Genomic DNA, 22,361 nt, shown 5'->3' with positions numbered 1-22,361 from the left:
TGCCAGTTTAAATGGACAATTTTATTGTTTATTTAACAGATGATCAACTTTGTCCTCATCCCTACCTAAAGCTGGAATTTCATCTTCTTTCCATGCCAATAATAAAACAGTGACAAAGCTAATCAGAGTAAGCAACTTAAAAAAGAACTGAACTAACACAGCTCACTTTCCTTTAACAGGCAAAATATAAATATACACACTAGAAAGCACAATGGGTTAGCCACTAAGAAATTCAAATGGGATCTTGAAGAATGTAGGAAAATCCAGGGTGCAATAAAGATGAGCTGAGATGCTGTGAACCTGTTTAAGGGTTCCTGGTGCTTCATCTCTTGGCCACTAGCTGAATCTTGACATGGGGGAAGATTTTAGCTAATGCCAAGTGGAGATATGAGGGAAAGCGCTAAGTTGACTTAGACTGTGCACAGGAACCAAAGGGCAGGAAAACACTTAAACACTGCTGAGAGCAGCCACCCCAGGAAGGACTTTACCTGTTTTTGAGAGAGTACACACAGAGAGACAGCATTACTATAGGGCCCACTAAGCCAGATCTGCCACCTTCTATCTTCCCAATAATGTATCAGCTCTTCTTAACAGTATATGGCCAGGAATTAAGAAACTTTTGCATTTTGGGTCCCAAGTCTACTAGAGAATAAGTCTACTTCTTCTGAGAATAAGTTCTCCTATCTGTCCATCCCCACCTCAAATGGATGCCAAGAGCTTTATCTGAAGTCCCTCCATTTTTACTACCAGCTAATAATGACTGCTAATGACAAACCTACCCACCTGACTTCTTCTACTCCACTCTACCTATGCCTCACTGTACCGCCTCCCCACCTGCTAACAAGCTGGAAAAAGGGAAAGAACCTCACCTTCCAGGAGCTCCAGACTAGCACCACCCCCAGTGCTCACGTGGCTGACTTTATCCTCTGTGTTCCATTTGGCACAGCAAGTGGCAGTGTCTCCACCACCTGTTGGATGAAGGCCAGGTAAAAAGGGAAAGAAAAGAAAAAAGACAAAGAATTGGCACCAAAACTACAAGGCAATGGGCTCTCAAGCCTATAAGGTAGCTGATGAACACTCAACTCCATCCCATCAAGAGAAGCCTCCATAAATTACACACCTGTTTAGCTCTCAAGATTCACCCAGAGCCAAGAAACCCAAGGAAAGTTAACCACTTCCCTTCTACCTTCCCCTAATCAGAATTCTGCCAGCTCATGAGTATTAGCTTTGTACAGGACCCCTTACCTATGATGGTGATGCAGCCCCTAGAAGTGGCTTTTACCACCTCATCCATGAGAGCTTTGGTTCCCCGGGCAAAAGCTTCCCATTCAAATACCCCCACAGGTCCATTCCACACAATCTGCTTAGCCCGAGCGACAGCCTCAGCATACTTCTTGTTGCTCTCAGGACCACAGTCCAAGCCCTAAGAGCAGAATTAAAAGAGAGGATGAGCTACCGAGAAAAGTTAGCCAGAGGAGCAGATACCACCCCGACCAAGACCAGAACTCAAGAACCAAAAGAAATTCTTCAGTCTTACAAAGCTGTACATGCCCTTTGACTAAAAAATTAAGTCCTAATGCACAGCCTCAAAAGTTATTTGATAAAGACATCATTCTCATTGTTAGCTGCTGTCTAGTCAGCTCTGACTCATGGCAACCCCACATATACTGGAACAAAACACCGGCCAGTCCTGCACCACCTTCACAACCGCTGGTATACTTGAGTCCACTATTGCGGCCACTCTAATTTCAGTGCTTTCCAATCTAGGGGGCTCAACTGCCAGCACTTATCAGGCAATATCTGTTGTGATCCATAGGGTTTTCACTGGCTAATTTTTAGTAAAAAAAACAACACTGCCGTCGAGTCGATTCCGAGATCACCAGGAATTTCTTCCTAGTCTGTCTTAATCTGAACGCTCCACTGAAACCTGTCTACCATGGGTAACCCTGCTGGTATTTGAAACACCAGTGGCATAGCTTTCAGCACCATAGCAACTCACAAACCACCACCAGACTACAAACTGACAGAAGGGTGGTGGAAAGACATTCTTAGCCACACTACTCAGAATAGTAAAGAACTAGATTTGTGATTTTCAACCAGGGTCAATTCTGCCCCTCCCCAGGGTACATGTGGCAATGTCTGGAAACATTCTTGGTGTGCTATGGGCATCTAGTGGCCAGGGACACTTCAAACATCCTACAATACACACAGTAGTCCCCCCAAAGAAAGACTATCTGGCCCAAGGTGTCAGTGGTGCTGAGGTTCAGAAATACTGAACTAGATCAGTGGTTCTCAAACTTTTGGAGTGCATCAGAATCATCTGGAGGACTTGTTAAAACAGAAATTGCTGAGCCTCACCCCCCGAGTTTCTGATTAAGTAGGTCTAGGGTGGGGCCCAAGAACTTGCATTTTAACAAGTTTCAAAATGATGCTGATGGTGCAGGTCTTGGGACCACACTTTGAGAACCACTTAATTAAATAAAACCCAAATGACAGACAAAAGTAAAATGACAAGCAAACTAGTATATCAACATGATACAATTTTATACAGCTATTAGAATGATAATATGTGGACTTTCCTGAACACTAAAATCAGCTATTCATATTAGTCTTTAATATACACAAATACATTTTTCCTGGCTTATACTCAGTATACTTCTACTTTAATGTTTTCATATAAGAAAGATTTCTTATACACACTTCTAGGAAGTAACATAATCTAGAACAGCCTGAGCCATGGAAGTACTTAGCACAATCCCCAGCACACAGTACTTAATAAGCATTAAATGGATGAAGAAAAAATGGTTTTGCCCCAACATTACTGATGAAGACAGTAGCAATCTGATACTACTGCTTTTCCACATGGATGCTCCAACAAGAAGGGTCTCACTTCAACACTTAGAGCCCTCTCTGACAGACATCCCTGTCGACATTGTTTTTTTTAAAGAAATGCTTGTTGGTCGAATGAATGAAAGATAAAAAAAAGCTTCTGTTCACTCATACTACAAACTACCCAAAATGACTCACCATCCAGCCAGCAGGTATGCCAGAAGCCACGGTGGCTTGGCCAGTCTTGGCATTCTCATCAAACTTGTCAGCAGTGACAAAGTCAACAGGCAAGGTAATCTTCACACCATTCTTCTCAGCTTTGGACATCAGGTCTTTGACAATCTTGGCTCCCTCTTCATCAAACAGAGAAGTGCCAATCTACACAGAAAAGTCAAGACAATGATAATGAGCCTGTATACTAAAAATATGATTGCCTCACAAAGCAGACAGGAACGAGACACAATACAAACGACAATGTAAGGACAAAAGAACCACCAAAATAAAAAGTATGGAGAGTTTTGGGGACTCATATCAGAAGATGGTTTTCATTTTAGACTTACATAATCTACTATTCATCATGGAGAGCTATTTGACATCTACTTGTCAGTTTTCCTACCTCCATGCTGTTGAGTACTTTAAGGAAGGTAAAAGCCATTCCACCACCAATAATCATCTCATTGACTTTGTCTAGCATGTTATTGATCAGCTGGATCTTGTCTGCAACTTTAGCTCTAAAAAGGAAAGCAAGAATCATCACTAAAAGAACAAACAATGAACCAGAGAATTCCTGTTATATTGGGCCTATTTGTATCAAGGCACAGGTACAGAGAAATTCGCACAAAGTGACAAAAGTACTGGCTGACACTGTTCTATGTTTCTCTAACCTAAAAGGCCAATAAATTTCTAAACAAGAAGGGCTTAGAAGACCTACTCCTGGCTGAAGAAACCATGGGTTACAAATAGGTCCATTCTGCATCACTCCCCCAAAAATAATTCAGAGGGTCAAGGTTGTTAATTGTGCCCAGGATCCCTGAACGCACTCAGAATTGTCCTAATCTTACACCAGTGATCAGACTGTACCTCAATATACACTGAGGTAGAATAGATATTCCTAGTATATATTCACATCCTTAGGGCTAAGCTCAGTTGTTGGGACATTTGCTTTATGGTATTTATTATTCTTTTGGACCATTCAATTTAACACAATTATTAACACACCTACTCTGTGCCAAGCACTATTCTAGGTCTTTAAGAAACATTAGTGGTCAAAACAAAGCTCCCTTTTGGAGCTTATATCCTAGTAGAGGGAAATAAGACAATAAATACAGATGTACCTTTTACCTCCCCATGAGAGAAAAATATTCAAACTAACCAGAAAAAAACTCACTTGAAGCATAACCTTTAACATCCCTCCCATAAGTAATAGCTTGCCTTCCATATATATGCCCATATTATCTAAATCCCACTTAAATGGACAAATCACCTTAGGTCTGTTTCCCTCTTCATCAATAAACTGTAAGGTCCCTAATCTGTGAAAGACCCTATGCTAGGATTTGTGAAACAGTTATGAAATAACAATAATGGGGGGGAATGGGTGGCAAGAGACTGCTTATTTTACTTGTGAAGAGTGGTTGCCACAAGGAAGAATGGATATATTTATAATTTGCATTTAAAAAGAAAAAGTATATACATACACGTGTGTGTGTGTGTGTGTGTGTGTGTATATAACATAAATAAAAGGAAGAAAAAATACTCAACCTCTTCTAAAGAATGCAGGATATTCTACAGCTCAAATGCCTATTCAACAAATCAATGGAATGAAAAATAATAAGAGGGGATTATTATAGAATAAAAGATAGCTAACAACCAAATTGCCAAGCCTTTCTTCCAAGGCACTTCTAAGTGGACTTGAACCTTCAACCTTTAGGTTAGCAACTGAGCACGTTAACCTTTTGCACACCCAGAGGTGCCTCAGAAGAAAGGTTTGGTGATCTACTCCTGAAAAAATCAACCATTGAAAACCCTATTATGGAGCACAGTTTTACTCTGACACACATGGGGCCACCATGAGTCGGAAATGACTTGATGGCAATGGGCTGGCAACAACCAAACACAACGCATGGACTTTGTTTGGATCCTGACTCAAACAAACCAATTGTAAAAAAGGTATTTTGAAGATAATTGAGGACATATGAATATAAAGTAGGTAGTAGATAATATTAAAAAAGTTGTTAAATTTTGTTAGACATAATGTGGTTATTTAAAAGAAATCTACTTATCAGTTAAGAGATGCATACAAAAGTACTTTAAGTGAAATTATATGATCTCTGCTGCTTCAAAATGCTCCTGACGAAAATTAGGGGGATAAAATGAAACAAGATTGGCAAAAATATCAATAGTTGTTGGAGCAGAGTAATGGATATTTGATATTCTCTCATCTTCTGTACATGTTTGAATGTTTCCACAATGAAGTTTTTTAGTAAAATATAAATTTTTCAGTAAAAAAACAATTGTTAATGGCTAAGGAGAGTACACAGCCAGAAAAGTGGCAAAAAAAACCTCCACACCAACATCCCCAAAACAACTATTCATGTTGAGCCTAAAACCTCATCATAACCATTAGGTGGCACTGATTACCATATTCCAGGCACACAGAAGGTTGGAGAACAAAACCAGTCAGCTCAAATCCTAACCTCCAGGGAAGCAAAGATCTGAGTCTGACCTTTATAACCCAGTGCACAAGACAGGTAATCTTCTATTACATACTTTTTTGCAAGAACAAGACACAGAAAACAACCTGTACCCACCAGAATTTTTTTCTGGATCCTGAAACTGGGCTCATAAAGCCTGGAGAGCAACTGTTAGCTGAAACTGACCCAACCCGAGTCAACTTTCATAGGGAATGCTGAGTGTGTTCAGTCCCCTGAAAAAGAACGCTACTCATAGAAAGGTCAGGGGCCTCCAGCCATTAAGAAAGAGGCTGCTACCTAGACAGCCATAACAGGTGACAGAAGTATCTATTTCTTCTAGCAGTCTCAGCAATCTATCCCTACTTTACCACCTAAGATGTACCTCCTAGCCTCAATTCTAAAATTTCTATTTTAACTAAGCCACTAGAATATCATCATCCACATGGTACCTACCCCATAGAAGAAAATATAAAATAGATATGTGATCTGGAAAAATGAGGTCAAAGTGATATTTTAAACACATATGAGGAGGTTTTCATAATTATACCTTGCCAGACTATGCCTGTGAAAGGTTTAAGCACTTCAAAATTATCAGAAGACCATCCATAGTGGATATTTCCCATTATTCCCTCCAGAACCATTTTCTATCGTTCTCTGCCCTATTCTCTGTCCCAGGAGGCTAACCTGCAAGGGTTATATCACAGGCTCCCTTGCCCTCTGGCTTCCAGTTGAGTTTCAGCCAATTGGGTGTGTGACGTGCATCCACAAGGGATTGGAGAGAGATCAAGAGTGTTTATTTCCCTGGCTTCCTCCCTGCCAGATGTCCATCACTATGTCTATTAACTAAAGACTACAGTTCCTGTCAGAGGGCCCTCTCCACACAACCACCCTCTCTGAATTCTGCCACTCCTTGTCCCTTCAGGCCCAGGAATGATAATGGCTGTTGCTAGCCCCAGATTATTGCACCTTCCCTTTTTGGTTTCCCATACCTTTACAAATAGTCCCTTCATTAAATTTCCCTCTACTGCCCAGTTTAACTGTAGTAAAAAAAACCTAACTGTAATAGCTGAGAGTAAACCACCCAAGTTATGACTTACTACCAGGCAACCACACTACTTAAAGCGTGATCTTAAAGACTTCTTCATACCCGCCCAGGATGGCCAGGAAGGGTCGCTCTGGGTTCTCCAAGGCCTTGGCAAAGTAATTCAGCTCCTTCTTCATCAAGAAACCACCGGCCTTCTGTGGCAGATTCACTCCCACCATGGAACTAGAAAAAACCAAGACATTCAGTTTCTAGTCAATTCCTATTATTTCTCTCAGTTCTAGAGGCCTCCTTCTCACTGAAATACTTTCACTTTTGAGCCTCACGAGACCATGGTTTTCATGCCCGTGTTGGGTGCCGTTAAAGCAATTCCAACTCATAGCAACCCCTTGTGACAGAGTAGAACTGCGCCATAGGGTTTTCTTGGCTGTAATCTTTATGGGAGCAGATTACCAGGTCTTTTTCCTACAGAGCAGCTGGGTAGATTCGACAGCCAACCTTTCGGTTAACAGCCAAGCGCTTAACGGTTTGCACCCTAAACTGCAACAAAAACACTTAGGTACAAGATAAGGTTTTTGACTAATAACGCAGGGTCAAGGGAAACAAATAAAAAGCAATGACCTTAGGTAGAATTGAAGTTACCCAATTAATAGTCTTCAGTAAGCCAAAGATTAATCATAATAAGCAATCAAACAGTTAATAACAACAGGAGAGAAATCTTCAATGTGCTTCCTACTGATAGCATAAGATTCTGGTCTCATAACATTCACAAAGGGAGAACTCTACATGAAATATTCAAAGTGGGAAAGAGCAACCTCTTCCTAAAGACTAGCGAGCTTTGTCGAAAAACTCCATAATTACCAGCATTTTTACTTTTATTTCCTTTTTGGATCAGGGATACTCAACAAGAGCTACAGTGGTAGCACCAATTAGAGACAGAAACTCAAAGGACCATAGTCTAATATAGAAATCTCCAAGAGCAACCCAGAGCTTGGGCTGCTTGAGTAAACAGGAATCGTGATCTCATACAACACTGGACAAGGCTCTTGGTACCTGTGGGCTCGGTGAGCAGTGCCAAAAGCATCATTGACATAGACATCACCTAGCTTGGAAAGTGAAGCCCGGAAGGCTTCTATTTTGGCTGGCTCAGCTTTAATCTGCAGAGAAAAAACAACAACAATAAATAAATAAATAACAAAGGCAATTGGCTCCAAAGACAATTGTAAAAGCATTCCATACCACCAAGAATCCTCTTAAATATCTCTAAAGACCCAGAGCTGGTGGGACAGCAATTTTTTACAACTGGCAAAGAGAGCTGTTCTTTCTTCTTTTGGTCATTTCTGCGTATTTCTGCTCTCCCTCACCTTCCCTTGAACTGTAAACCTAAGATTCCTGAACCATGGCTTAACCTCTAAACAAAGTGGATATGGTATGAAGCTAACCACATCCCTTTGGCCTCTACCCTATCCCCTAGGATAAGATTGTGATTACCCCTCCCTCTCCTTAACATGACTCATTTCCTCATTTTAACATAATCTCCTTAAAAAATTAGTATTACCTGACTCACCAGTGGCTGGGGGAAGAAGAGCTCACAGGCATTCCTCAAAAAAAGCAACAAGGGCAGGCTGGGACAGAGAAGCCAAATAGAAACATGACAACAGAGAAGGCCCCCACTAAGTTTAAGGACCTTGGAAATACTTTATATTGGCTAAAAGGCAATATTTTATAGCCTTACCTGGAAGTTAGGCATTTAAGAAAGGAAGAAACACACTTTCACAAAAAGAGAAAAGAAAAAAGTGGGAGTGAAGATAGGGCCTTGAAATGTCAGCTCGCCATCCAGCGATCTCCAAAAATCAGGATGGCAGGATGAGCAAAGAGTCTCTGGCAGGAGACTAAGCAAAGATGCACAGGAAATAAGCCAGACGAAGCCAAACATGGAGGAGAAGAGTACACAGCCTAGAACAGATGTTCACTTTAGTCACTGCCCACTCCCATCCTCCTATGCATCAAGGAGGTGAAGTAGGCCCCTACAAAGAATGCGGCTTTCTTCTACTGACCTACAGAATGTAGAGGCACTAATGGTAAAATTAAAGACTTCAGTGCCTCTATAATTCTCTAGAATGGAATATCATCTGTCACTGGTTACTGAAGATGTCATTTTGAGTGATGATAACACTGCCCAAATGTCACAAGGCCTGGGTTCTAAGCCCAGCTCTGAGACTAATTCACTGTGTAACCTTAGGCAAGTTGCTCTGTCCCTGAAATTTTCCCATCTATTGAGAAGACATGATAACCCCTCTATTTAGTAACTGAGGAAAAATGGGATAAATTGAAAGCTCTTCATGAAAAAGGTGCTATAGAAAAAATACCAGAACTCATTTCTAATTTTTGATCTGCCAATCACTAGAAGGAAGAGAATGCTCCTAAAAAATCAAGACAGGCACTCTGAATAAAGAAAAAATTTTATGCACTCACTTAGTTTTTTTAATCCATTTTTAACATAGGACTCGCTCCTGAAATTTTAGGTATTAAAAGCCATTGGGCACTAAAAGTAAAGTTAATTAAGAAGTTACAGACTAGAAAAAACTAGTCTACAGGACACACAATTCACAGCCTCATTTATCCTGAGACAAGAAAAACCACATGGTGCCCTGCTACTACTACAGACTGTTCTAATCAGGGCCGCAACAGATGGACCCCGACAGAATAGGAGACAAATGTGGAACAGAACCTCAAATTCCTAAATAAACAAATAAATAAATCAACCAGACCTACTGGACTGGTTGAAACTGGAGGACTCCCATAGACTACTACCCTGAGATACTCTTCAAACCTTGAACAAAAACTAACCCCTGAGGTCACCTGTAGCTAAATAACGGATATGCTCACAAAATAATGAATATCAACCATATGTCCTGTGCTCCTTTAAAAAAATCACCTATATAAGACTAAAGGTCAACAATTACTTTAAAACAAAGATGAGAATGTAAGGGGGCAGGGAAACTAGATTAATGAAAATGAACAACCAAAATGGAAATAAGAATGCTCAAATGCTCACACATTTGTGAAGAATATAACCAATGTCACTGAACAGCTTGTGTAGAAACTGTTGAATGGGAACCTCAACTGCTGTGCAAACCTTCACTGAAAACACAATAAAATATTGTTTTAAAAAAAGTTATAGACTAGCATAGTCGGTTCATCATTTCCTAAATAAAAGCTTTTGCCTCCATTTTCTGGTTGCCGCCTGTCAGTTCTAATCCCTTAAGTTTGTGCATCTTGGATTTCAGTTTAAAAGGGCACCAGCCTTAAGATCAGCAGCATTTGACCCCTACTACTGCCGCGAAACCATGCCAAAGGTAGAATAAGGTAAGGCCAGAGCGTGTTGTGCTAAGAAAAGAAACATCAGGCACTCCTGATGACCTTAAGAAATGTCAGAAGTACAAAAAATACGGAAACTGAGATGAGAATCTGATAGCATCTTGTTTCCCAAGATACTAAAGACCTTTAGAAGTAGAAAGTACTAAAGACTGTCTTCAGCTTCCCTTCTAGCCATTTGGCAAATTCAAAATCATCCTCAAAGAGTCAGCTTTATCATTTAATATCTGAATTCTGCTAGTCACGTCAGAGTTATATGACTTGTGGGTTGTCTTTGGCTGCTTTTGCTCTACAATGACAGAGTTTCAACAGGGACCATATGCCATTGTAACAGACTATATGGCCCACAAAGCCTAAAATATTTACTATCTGGTCCTTCACAGAAAAAGTTTGCTGATCTAATGGCCCAGCAACAGCACCACCACCTCTAACTTTCTTAAACTTGGTTTCTTTATAAAATGAAGATGATACCTCTATGTCCTTACCATAAAGAGAGATTCAAAAGAAAATGCTCTATACTTAAGAAAAATGTCTTAAATCCAAGGCAATATCATCATGACCATCATTTACCTAACTACAATCAACTGTCCCAAATAGTCCCTTTCCACTTGACTTAGGAAAGTACATTTCTGCTGAGATAAATTCTTTTATGAGAAAATCCCAAATATACCAAATTTCATTCACTGTTTTAAAAGTACCAGGCTCAATGCAAGCAGCCATCCAAGGCGCAACAATGAGTCTCTATTCACAGGGAGGAACAGAGGAAGGAGAGTCAGAAATAGGAGGAGAAAATAGAATATGTGGCCTAACTGCTTCTATGAACAACTGCCTCCAGAACCGGATGGTTCCCGGCTACCATTACTGAACATTTTGATCAAAGATTCTATAGAAGAATCCTGATCAAAAGGGGGAAAATGTAGAACAGAATTTCAAATTCCCATGGGATCCAGACTTTCTGGAGCCATGAAGCCTGGATGAACCCCCGAAACTATTGCCCTGAGATAATCTTTAAACCTTAAACCAAAAATATCCCCTGAAGTCTTCTTAAAACCAAACAATAGCTTAGCTTAATTAGTAAAAAATGTCTGCCTTGAGCATTATGCTGCTTCAAGAACTATCTATTTGGGATCAAACTGACAAAAGCAACTAGAAAGATTAGATAGGAAACTTAGGGGGCAATGAGTTTATGTTAATGGGGAGGAATAACTAGAAAAGAAGGTGAGAATGGTTGCAAAACTTGAAGAATGTAATCAGTGTCACTGAATTGTACATGTAGAAACTGTTGAACTGGTGTATGTCTTGCTGTATATACTTTCACTAACAACAAAGTAAATAAATAAAAGTTCCAAGATCAAGTTATACACTAATTCTCTTTCCAAATATGAATACAGATTGTCCTTCTACAACACATCGGGACCTACTGCTTAGAAAATGTTGTTACAGCTTTGACTTACGAACAAACAAAAAAAATCTAAAACTTGCTCTTCTGGAGGAACAGCTGGTGTAGCACGGACATTCACCCCCACAACCACCCTGTGAATGTTTATTATCAGACTTGGGAATCACAGCCTACCCTTCTGATGTGATTATCTCTCTGAAAAAATTAACTGTCAGAAAAAGTCCTCATGTTTCTTAGGCCAGGTGTACAACAAAGGGACAATCAGAATTTAACATATTCACTGAATACACTTACACCTTAATGATGTTCACATTATTTTTTCAAAGGTATTTCAAAACCACTTGAGCATGAGGAGGGCTTCTGGGGTTCTGGTATTATACTATTCCTTGACCTGGATGGTGGTTACACATGTGTGTTTACTTGGTGATAATTCTTTGAGCTATACACTTATGATCTATACATTTTTATATGTACATCATACTTTCAATAAAAGGCTTTTACAGACAAAAAATGAGTTCCCTCTCTATTCAGTCTGAACCCTAACCAAAAAAATAAAAAAACAAATCCAATGCCATTGTGTCAATTCTGACTCACAGTAACCCTACAGGACAGAGCAGAACTGCCCCACAGGGTTTCCAAACAGCAGCCAGTGGATCTGAACTGCTGACCTTTTGGTTAGCAACCATAGCTCTTAACCACTATGCCACCATGGCTCCAAGTCTCACCCCTAATAATGTCAAAATCATAGGTCCCACCTTGTTCCCAGAAGCATCTTTTCCCTTCCCTTCTTCCTCCACATGAAAGCGGAGATTTTCCAGCAGGATGACAGAACCAGAAGCTGGGTCAGCACAGGCTTTCTCCACTTCTGGGCCCACGCAGTCCTTCAAGAACAGAACATCCCTGGGAAGAGCAACAGATGGAGGGACTTGAGCAGTCTGAAAGTTAAGAACCAGTAACAACATACTTAATAACAACTACTGTCACAGAGTTCAACACCACCAGAGCCTAGCACTTACTTGCCCAGCAAAGATCTGAGTTCTACAGCAACTGGCTCTAAGGAGTACTTGTCAGGCATGGGGATACCATCAGGCCGGCCCAGGTGGCTCATAAGAACAACTGACTTGGCTCCATTGTCCAAACAGAATTTGATGCTTGGGATGGCGGCCTTGATCCTGTAACCAAAAGGAGACACCAGATAGAGCAAGGTTACTTCCAGGAATTAGTGAGCACTATTTTATTCACAACCTTCTAAAACACAAAGCCCTTTTTCTTTTCCAAACTCCTTCAAATCTACTATCAGCAACTCAATGGTAGTTCTCCCATACTCAGGGAAAAAGTTAAATATGATGTCGATCATTCACCTAGGATTGTACAAATTCATCATGAATTTACCCCTTGTGCAGAAAAGAGTTAACATAGTAGGCCTGAGGCTATCTTTAGAAGGACCCGCTTGCAAGGTTGGCCCTTAGCTGGTATCTGGAACTTGGTTTTCTAAATGCTCTTCAGTTCTGTAACTGATAAGGGCCATTCCCATTTCCTAGACTGTCTGTACAATGTGATTTATGATAAACACCTGCTTCCCTTTAGGAGTCTGAAATTTTGGTATTTGCCAGGCAAACAGTGCCTACATGACCATCCCCAATAAAAAATCTTGAGAGCTTAGCTTCTAATGGGCTTCCTTGGACAGAAACATTGCACAGATGTCACTGTATTTTTCACTGCTGGAGAAAGGAGCATACACAGTTTGTCACCTCACCTCACCTCACAGAAGGGAGACAGCATCAGAAGCCTATGCATAGATTTTTCCAGACTCTGCATGTGTCTTTTCCCCTCGTTGATTCCACCATGTATCCTTTTTCTATAATAAATCGTAGCTTTGAGTACAGCTATGTGCCGAGTTCCCATGAATCCTTCTAGCAAACCACCAAATACATGTATGATCTTGGGGAACCCCAAAACATCCCAATTATGTGGAAGACATATAAAATTCCCAAATTTTGAAGCTATCAAAGGAAATTTGTGGGAAATTAAAATATATGTAGTAACTTTTCTGCACCCATTATAGATACTAAGTCACTTTTTTATTTAGGAAAAAATAAATGAATTATATAGAACTTGGTTTACATAATGCAGCACATTTATTATAGTTTAATCAGAAAATAATTAAACTTCTTTTAAACACTTAAAATTCGTGTTACAAATATGCTTCTAGCCTTCGGTTTCTGCCAGTTTATAAGAAATTAAAATTGGTAACATAGAAAATCATTTATTCAACAGACACTTATTAATTACATGCTTTTTTGCCAAACATCATCCCAAGTTCTGAGAATACAAGAGTAAATAAAACAATCTCTGCTCTCTTAGAAGTGAAATTCTAGGGGAAGGAGAGACAATAAATATATATATACACATAATATATCAGATGGTGATAAGAGCTAAGGAGAAGATAAAGCAAAGTAGGGCAAAGAGAATGACTGGGAGCAGTGGTGGTGGGAGTATTTTAGATAAGAGTAGTCAGGGAGCATCTCTCTGAGAAGGTGACATCAGAGCAGAGAATGGAATGATAAAAAATCAAGTTATGTTGCTAAAATATCTTATGCCATTTGACAGATACAAAAATGCATTTATCTCAAATAAAGAAGAAACTTTATTAGGTACAAAGTTTCTTTATCAGGTACAAAGTCTGCTCAATGAAATCAAAATAATTAATTAATTTTCAGGGCTATCCCCATCAGCAAGTTCTACTATTTTTAAGGCTTCATTTTGTTAATCAACTTCACAGATTTCTGAAAATGACAGATTTACCCAGACATGTTCCTCTGCTCTTTATTCATGAAATACCTTGTGTGGCATATTTCCAATCTTTTCTGTGCACTGGAGAACATAATGAAAATCAAGACGGGACAGAACTGGCTTGTACAATGGCCTTGCCACTATGGTGCAGCAGAGACGTGCTTGGCAGAATGCAAGGCTCTAGTCTCCAGCCAATACCTGAAGATGTTGAGTCTAGACCTGTGCCATTCAATATGGTAGCCACTAACCACATGTAAGGAGCCCTGGTGGTGCAGTGGTTAAAGCCATTTGGCTGCTAACCAAAAGGCTGGCAGTTCGAACCCACCAGCCGCTCCACAGGAAAAAGATGTGGCAGCCTGCTTCCGCAGAGATTTATAGCCTTGGAAACCCTATGGGGCAGTTCTACCCTGTCCTATAGGGTTGCTATAAGTCAGAATCACCTTGATGGCAATGAGTTAACCACATGTACTAGAAATGTGACTAGCATCAAAAAGATGTAAAACAGCCATTTGATTATTTCTTCATATTGATTACATGTTGAAATGACTACTTTGAATTGACTAGATTAAATAAAATATATTATTAAAATTAATCTGTTTCTTTTTACTTTCTTAATGTGGCAAATAGGAAAATTTAAATTACATATGTGGCTCACATTACACTTCCATTAGACAACACTGGTCCCAATGGTAGGAAAATACTTTTCTAACTCAAATCCTTCATTTAAAATTTAAAATAAAACCTTTTTTAATAATCTAGTTAAAAGCCAAAACGGTACTATCACTTAAATTTCTGCTTCTGAATCTAGGAGCCAAGACATTTGCAGCAGCCTAAAACAGCTGAAAATATTCCTTCTGAAGTCTTTTCTCTTCTACTTGTTAGAACTAAAAATAAAAATTCTCAAAAACTGGTTTTATCTGGGCCAGCTAGAATAACCAAAACCAAACCTACTGCCATCGAAACAATTCTGACTCATAGGAACCCTACAGGACAGGGTAGAACTGCCCCACAGGGTTTCCAAGGCTGTAATCTTTACAGAAACAGACTGTCACATCTTTCTCCCATGGAGCAGCTTAGTGGGCTAGAACCGCCAACCTTTCAGTTAGCAGCTGAGCACCTTAGCCACTGTGCCACCAGGGCTCCTTCCAACTAGAATTAAAAAAAAACCCAATGCCATCGAGTCAATTTCAACTGATAGTGATCCTATAGGACAGAGCAGAACTGCCCCATAGGGTTTCCAAAGAGCAGCTGGTGGATTCCAACTGCCGACCTTTTGGTTAGCAGCTGAGCTCTTAACCACTACGCCACCAGGGCACCCCAACTAGAACAGGGGCTTGTAAAACTACATGTAAGTGTACTAACTATTGGTATTAAAACATCCTTCTCTTGTATACTTTTTCATTTTCCAAGGGGAGCCAGGCAACCTTAAACTTTGTTTGATATTCTTTAAAAATGCAAAACCCAAAATTTTTCGAGTTTTCAAAAAACAAAGAGAAGAAAAAAAAATCATTCTGATGATTATTTTTTTTTTCAATTTCTATAGTATTATAAATTTAGTGTCAAAATTATCGTTAAAAAGTAGATCAGATGGTAGGATGGTGGACAGCCAAGATCTTATTATTAGGTTAGTTCTACAATAAAAAAGGAAAATCATTTAATCCTATATTCCCATACCATGTAATTAGGTTAGTTCTACAATAAAATTAGGTTAGTTCTACAATAAAAAAGGAAAATCATTTAATCCTATATTCCCATACCATATATCTTAAGCCCAGCCCATGGCTTAGCAGTGATCTTACCTCTGGTTGTTTGTTATCTGGTTGTTCTTCATAGGAACATTAAAGTCCACCCTAAAAAAAGAAACAGTTTCAGGTTCAGGGCCATAATCAACTTACTGTTCCCTCAAAAAGTAGGAGACACTTTTAGTGAACCAGTTAAATAAGTATGAATTTCAAAACTCACCTTGAAAATAATTAAGAGAAGTCAAGACAGTGGTCGGCCATGAAGAAGAGGTTGGGAGTAGTGACTGGAATAGAGCACCAGAAGGAGCTCCTGGTAACGTTCTATTTCTTGATCCAGATGATTACACAAATGTGCTCATCTTGTGGTAATTCTTTAAGCTTATGATTTGTACCCTTTGAAGTATGTGTATCATACTTTAATAAAGAAATTTTTTAAATTAACAATAAAACCTAACTTAAATCACAGGAACTAGCCCTGATGGCCTGGGAAGCTAAAACCAATTTCATCTAAAATTTCCATCTGGGACTTTCATGACAGGTGCAACTGGAAGGTAAGGGGTAATAAGGAGTATCTTGACTCTGATTCCTTTGATACTATTTCTGGGTCCTTGTAAAGCTAAGATCATACAAAAGAAAAATATTAACTAGAAAAGTAAAACACACCAAGAAAATATTATTATTTTTGGAGAAAGCCTGGGGCATTGAGACTAGGAAGAAACCCAGTTTCCAGTACCAAGTTCACACAGTAACTACTCTTTAAAGCAAAACACAGGCAAAAAAAAAGATAAAAAAACCCAGAGGAGACGGCTTGACAAACACAATTACAAGAGAAGTGATTAAGATGGCACAACCGCCTTAGATTACCTGGTATACACCAAAAAAAAGTTGTCATCAAGTTAACTCTGACTCATGGTGACCCCGTGTGTCAGGGTAGAAATGCACTCCATAGGATTTTCAAGGCCGTGACCTTTTGGAAACACATTGCCATGCATTTCTTCCAAGATGCCTCTGGATGGGTTCTAACTGCCAACCTTTCAGGTAGTAGTCAACCACTCAACCATGTGTACCACCCAGGGATAAGTGCCATTTAAGTGATAGCTATTATTATATATGTTAATGCTTTTCCAAAATGTAATTCTGTGATTTAAAAGGTAAGATCAACCACTACTATAAACATTTATCATTACTCACTTAAGGAAGTATAGGGAAGGTATGACCTAGATCAAAGACTGTTGCTGCTGTCCTTGATCATAAAGCCCCGTCCTTCCTCTAGCATTTTCCCATACTCCCTTAGTGAGTGATCAAAGATGTGAGGCCACTTAATTCTGATTTTAAGTATCTTCTTTAAATATCCTGAACAAGGTCCTTGCCAGCCTTAAGTGCATTCCAAAGAGGACAGAGTATCCCATTACCATGGGTCATTTCCCCACATGTAGCCTCTCAGAAAAAGGGTTGAAACCAAGAGGGTGAGCACAAGCTATCCCTTGCAGTGCTGTTCCCTACGCCCAAATCCTTACAGAAAGAAACTTGTTTGGGCAGAAATAAGAATCTATCTCATCTACCCAAGCTTCCATGGCATCAGCTTACTAAGAAAATTGAATGTGTACTCTCCTTTCATTTCTGGATTACCTTCCCTCATCATCTCCTAGATTCTCAACAGCTTTGCTTTTAGCTTCTCCTTGAGTACATCACAGGTGCTGCTCTTGCCCATACATTCCACCTGTTCCACCTTTGTCTGAAATCTGCACCCCTCCCTTTTCCACTACCCTGAAACACTCCTGAACTTTGTCTCAGGCACAAAGTCTGATATCACTACACACACCTATCAGATTGGATAAAATAAAAAATAATGACACCAGCAAATGCTGGCAAGGACGCAGAGAAATTCATCACTCATATACTGCTGGTGGAATATAAAATGGTGCATCCACTTTGAAAAACAGTCTGGCAGTTCCTCGGAAGGTTAAACATAGATTGACCGTATTACCCAGCAATTGCGCTCCTAGGTGCTTACCCAAAAGAAATAACAGCAAATGTCTATACCAAAACTTGTACACAAATGTTCATAGCAGCTTTATTTGTAACAGCCAAACCCTAGAAACAACTGAAATATTCATCAGTGGGTAAATGGCTAAACAAAATGTGGTATATCCATACCATGGAACACTACTCAGCAATAAAAAGAAATGAACTATTGATACATACAACAACTTGGATGAATCTTGAGGCACTTGTGCTGAGTGAAAAATGCCAACTCCAAAAGGTTACATACTATGTGATTCATTTATGTAAGATTTTTGAAATGACACAATTCTAGAAATGGAGGACAAATTAGTAGTTACCAGGGGTTAGGGGCAGGGTGGAGTTTGGGAGTGGAGAAGAAAGGGGGTGTGACTATAAAGGGGGTAGCATGAGGGAGATCTTTGTGGTGGTGGAACAGTTCTGTATCTTGATTGCAGTGATCGTTAATACAAATCCACAAATGTGACAAAATGTCATAGGACCGTACACACACATTGTGTGATGTCAATTTCCTGATTATATGTTACACTGAGGGAAATCAGATGAACTATACACAGTACTCTCTCAGTACTACCTTGGCCACCTCCTGTGAATCTACAATTATCTCAAGATAAAATGTTACAAAAATACTGATATAGCTAGAATAAGAATATTAAGTCTCTAGCACCTGAAATCTCAGGAGTCTAGGTCCAGTTCCATTAAAAGCTCTCAACAGAGGAGTGCCCACCATTGCTTCACTGTCCATTACTGGAAAATTGGGGGGTATTATGCCTGTGTTAAGGAGCCCTGGTGGCACAATGGTTAAACGCACAGCTGCTACCCGAAAGGTCCAAGACTGGAACCCACCAGCAGCTCCACAGGAGAAAACACCTGGAGATCTGCTCCTGTAAAGATCACAGCCTAGGAGACCCTATGGAGCAGTTCTACCCTGTCACATAGGGTGGCTATGGGTGCGAATCAACTCAATGGCACACAACAACAACATGCCTGTGTTAAAGAGTCTTTTTTTTCTTCTGTTTTCAGTTTTGCCTCTGTTTTTTTTTTCTACTACATCAAGGCTGTTGCTTTAACAGGTTATAACAAGTCAGACAAAAACACTCAATTAAAAAAAACTCAAAAAAACGAGGGAGCATGCAAAAGGGAAGTGTTTTACAAGCAGGCAAAGGGGCGTGACAGGCAACCTGTGAGAGAAAGAAAGGAAATGACATTGCAAAAATAAGCAGGACGTTTACTTATATGAACTGTGAAGGGCAATAAAGTCAACTGGAGTCCTAATAAGTGAGGTGGAACCAGCCAGAGGTTTCTAGCTATCTAAAGTTTCCTCAAGAAATAAGTCATTTTCCCTTGGCAATGCAAACCAGGGGACCAGGACACTCAGCAAATATCAGAGTTCCCTTTCGTAGGACAAAGAGAGGCAAGTGAAGTAGCCACCACTCAGGAGTCCCCATTTCTCAAACACTACCAACAACCATCACATAAGGGCACTGAAACAAAAAGAAACTGGACTGACATCGCAAGGCTGCCTAGGCTCTTCCAAAAAGTAGTCATACAGTGTCTCTCTGTTCACAAGAGATACATTAATAATCAGGGAACAAAGTAACTTCCTGTCCTCCACCCCAAAAAATATAATTTATCCACAGATTACTGGGAAAAAATTACTGTCTGCAACCTTCAGCAAAGAAACGGTCTATTACACTATGTCCAAGTATTTAGAGGATCTGGTTGGTAGACAGGAGATCCAAGTTCTAGCCCTAGCTGCACCACTAACTTGTCAGCTCAACGTTCTTGGACAGATCAATTTCCATAATCAAAACAGGACTAGCCCATCATTTCAAGGCTCTGAGTTAATCTGTGCTAAAGGAAACTTTGAGCCCCAGGGAAGAAAGAAATTTCATGATAGTAGGTCTAGAGGGAGAAAAGAGAAGCACCTCCTCCAGTCCCACTCCCTGAGCCCAGTTAATTCCTCAAGTTAGTTTCCCTGGGGACAGAAAAAAGACTAAGTCTGCAATTATAGGAAAGGGACCAGCATGATGCCCCACCCATTTTTCTTTCAGCTGGTATACGCCTGGATAAATCAGACACGACCTTGAGCACAGTGAGTTGGGAGAAAATAATTAAAACTTACAGGGTCGCTATGAGTCCAAACCGACTCAATGGTACCTAACAAGAGCTAGCTGCATACAACCGTCCATCTGTCCTTTGTTTTTCATAGGGTCTAACATACCAACAATCATGAAGATGGCACAGGATCAAGCAACTTTTCATTCTGTTATACATAAGGTCAACAGGACTCAGAGCAACTAACAATAGCAATCCCAAACTTGTCTGAGGACCATAAGGGGCCTTTATCTAATACTAAGATGGCTGTGATTCCTACCTCTGTCCAGATTACAAAGGCCCATGTCATTGGGAAAACGTGGACACAGGTGTTTCTCATGGCCGTAAGCTATTGGGTTCTTCCAACTATCTCCACAGCAAGGCAGAGAAGGCTATTTGCAACCTCATATTGGCCATAACGGAGCCCTGGTGGTGCAGTGGTTAAGAGCTCAGAAAAGGTCGGCAGTTAAAATCCACCAGCTGCTCCCCGGAAACCCTAAGAGGCAGTTCTACTCTGTCGTATAGGTTGCTATGAGCAGGAATCGGCTCGACGACAACGGGTTTGGTTTTTTTGTTCATTTTAATTGGCCCTAATTTTTTTTTAACGAAATTAGAGACAAGGGGAGAGCTACATGACCTCTTAAGAGTACCCATACAGCTCTCTAACTCATAAGTGCTCTGATGTGTTTAAGGGTCATGTAAAGGGAGATCCCCTACTAGTTTATGTTAATATCCAAAAGATGCCTGCCCAAATTGGGAGAGGAGCTGGATCACACCATTCACATGCTTGCCCATCAATCAGCCACTTCCCAAAAAGGACAAAACTGCATAGTGCCATAATGCAAATACTTATGGACCCCAGAAACCACCACCCTTGGATCCTGTCAAGTTATATAAATAATCAAGTCCATCACTTACATACCTATCCTTCTGCACTGTACTCCTGAAGTGCACATATGCACCACATGTTACAAAAAGGATAAATGTAATAGTTCCCTAACCCTTACCAGTAAATCTGGAAGATAAAGGAGAAGCCATATTTGGTAAGTGACCAGGGCTCCACACGTGCAGAGATAAAGAGATCCCAAAGTGCATGCGGGAGCCCTCTCCACTTCTAATATCCTGCTTCTCTAGCCACACTTGAGGGTGAGGTTAGAGGACTGCAAGAATGAACAGCTACACCCTGCTCTACCATTACTCAGCATGAGTAACAATCCTGATGCAAACCCCACGACCGGGAATCCAACGATACGGTAGGGCAGTTACGTAAGCTCTGCAGGGCCTGCTCCCGCGCGCCCTGCCCCACCTCACCCTTCCGCCCTAACTCTTTAACCAAAAACCAAATCCGTTGCCTTCGAGTAGATTCTTTAGAGGGGTTCAATCCTGAACATTTAAATCAACATCCTATCCTCTGGGGAAGATCTTCTTTTGAGAAGGAACCTTTGAAATGTGGGTCGATTCTCATTCCTCTGGGATGATCTAGGCCAGTGGGGGAAGGGAAATTAACCAAATGACCTCTCAAGGTCCCTCCCTTAGGCCTAGGGATTTGTAAGGTAAGTATTAGCTCCCATCTCGCCAACTGGGAGCTGGAGACGACAGAAGGGCAAAATGGGTCCCAACAATCTGGGCCCTTCCTCAATGGGATCCACCCCAAAGGGAGATTATGCCTTGCTTTCTGGGCTGGTGGAAACGCTATCAGAAACAATCAAACCCTGGCCCAACTTCAGCCACAAGAGGACAGCCTCGCCCTGCAAGCCTAAGACCCCTGGGGCCGAGCCGAGGACTAAAGGAACTTTGGGCAGATGAGCAGCCAACTCTCCCTGGCCCGGAGGGCAGGAAACATGTAGAATTACCTCATGACCACCCGTTTCCCTTTCACGTCCAGCTTGTCCAGAGTTAGCTTGTTGGAAAGAGACATCTCGGCAATACGGCGGAGGCCAGCGGCTCGGGGCTCAGACAGCGGCAGCGAGCAGGAACTGTGCAAGCTGAGGTGTGCTACGCCCGCGTGTGAACGACTGTAGCGCGCACGCCGGGACCACGGGGCCTCTCGGCTCCTCCTCCCGCTCCGCCCTTTCCTGGCCCAACGCGCCGTGCGCGGGGAGAAGAGCAACCGCCATTGGATGGCGCCCAAGGGGCCGGAGTCCTGCCATTGGTCTCAGGCGTTGTCTGTCTGAGATGGGGCTGGTGAGACGTGCTGCTTCCACTTGTCACGTCTGGCACGCAGCGAGCGACCGGGAACCTTCGCGACTAGGGGCATGAGCGGGGAGGCGGAGCCTTCTGCCCTGCAGGTGGAGGGGGGAGGTGCAGGGTGGGGCTGGCGCGGAAGTGAAAAGGGTGTGTGAAAAGCCCGGGGCTTCCGCTGCCGCCCT

General features: G+C 41.0%; 1 protein-coding gene across 2 annotated transcripts; it reads right to left on the bottom strand.

The window, feature by feature from the left end:
* On the bottom strand, positions 1–22,013 carry PGK1 (phosphoglycerate kinase 1). 2 transcript variants are annotated; one of them, XM_003412710.4, is made up of 11 exons: positions 21,846–22,013; positions 15,931–15,981; positions 12,355–12,510; positions 12,094–12,238; positions 7,615–7,718; positions 6,667–6,786; positions 3,446–3,560; positions 3,028–3,207; positions 1,246–1,423; positions 870–968; positions 1–488 (listed from the first exon to the last, which is right to left on the bottom strand). In XM_003412710.4, exons 1-11 carry the CDS (start codon positions 21,908–21,910, stop codon positions 448–450), a joined length of 1,254 nt encoding a protein of 417 aa, XP_003412758.1. In that variant the 5' UTR covers positions 21,911–22,013; the 3' UTR covers positions 1–447. The 2 variants fall into 2 exon arrangements, with proteins under 2 accessions (XP_003412758.1, XP_064134654.1); XM_064278584.1 differs by lacking the exon at positions 21,846–22,013 and adding an exon at positions 16,094–16,639.
* Positions 22,014–22,361: the final 348 nt, after the last annotated feature.

This window comes from Loxodonta africana, chromosome X, assembly GCF_030014295.1.
Source record: "Loxodonta africana isolate mLoxAfr1 chromosome X, mLoxAfr1.hap2, whole genome shotgun sequence".
Lineage (NCBI taxonomy): Eukaryota > Metazoa > Chordata > Mammalia > Proboscidea > Elephantidae > Loxodonta > Loxodonta africana.
The sequence above is the reverse complement of the archived record's forward strand: the minus strand, read 5'-3'. Positions and strand labels throughout refer to the sequence as shown.

Coding starts and splice junctions, on each gene's coding strand:
- PGK1 (XM_003412710.4), bottom strand. CDS start 21,910: ATGTCTCTTTCCAACAAGCTAACTCTGGACAAGCTGGACGTGAAAGGG. Junction 12,511..15,930: donor CAGATAACAAACAACCAGAG/GTAAGATCACTG, acceptor TTTTGGTTACAG/GATCAAGGCCGCCATCCCAA. Junction 489..869: donor TAGTCTGGAGCTCCTGGAAG/GTGAGGTTCTTT, acceptor TCTCAAAAACAG/GTAAAGTCCTTCCTGGGGTG.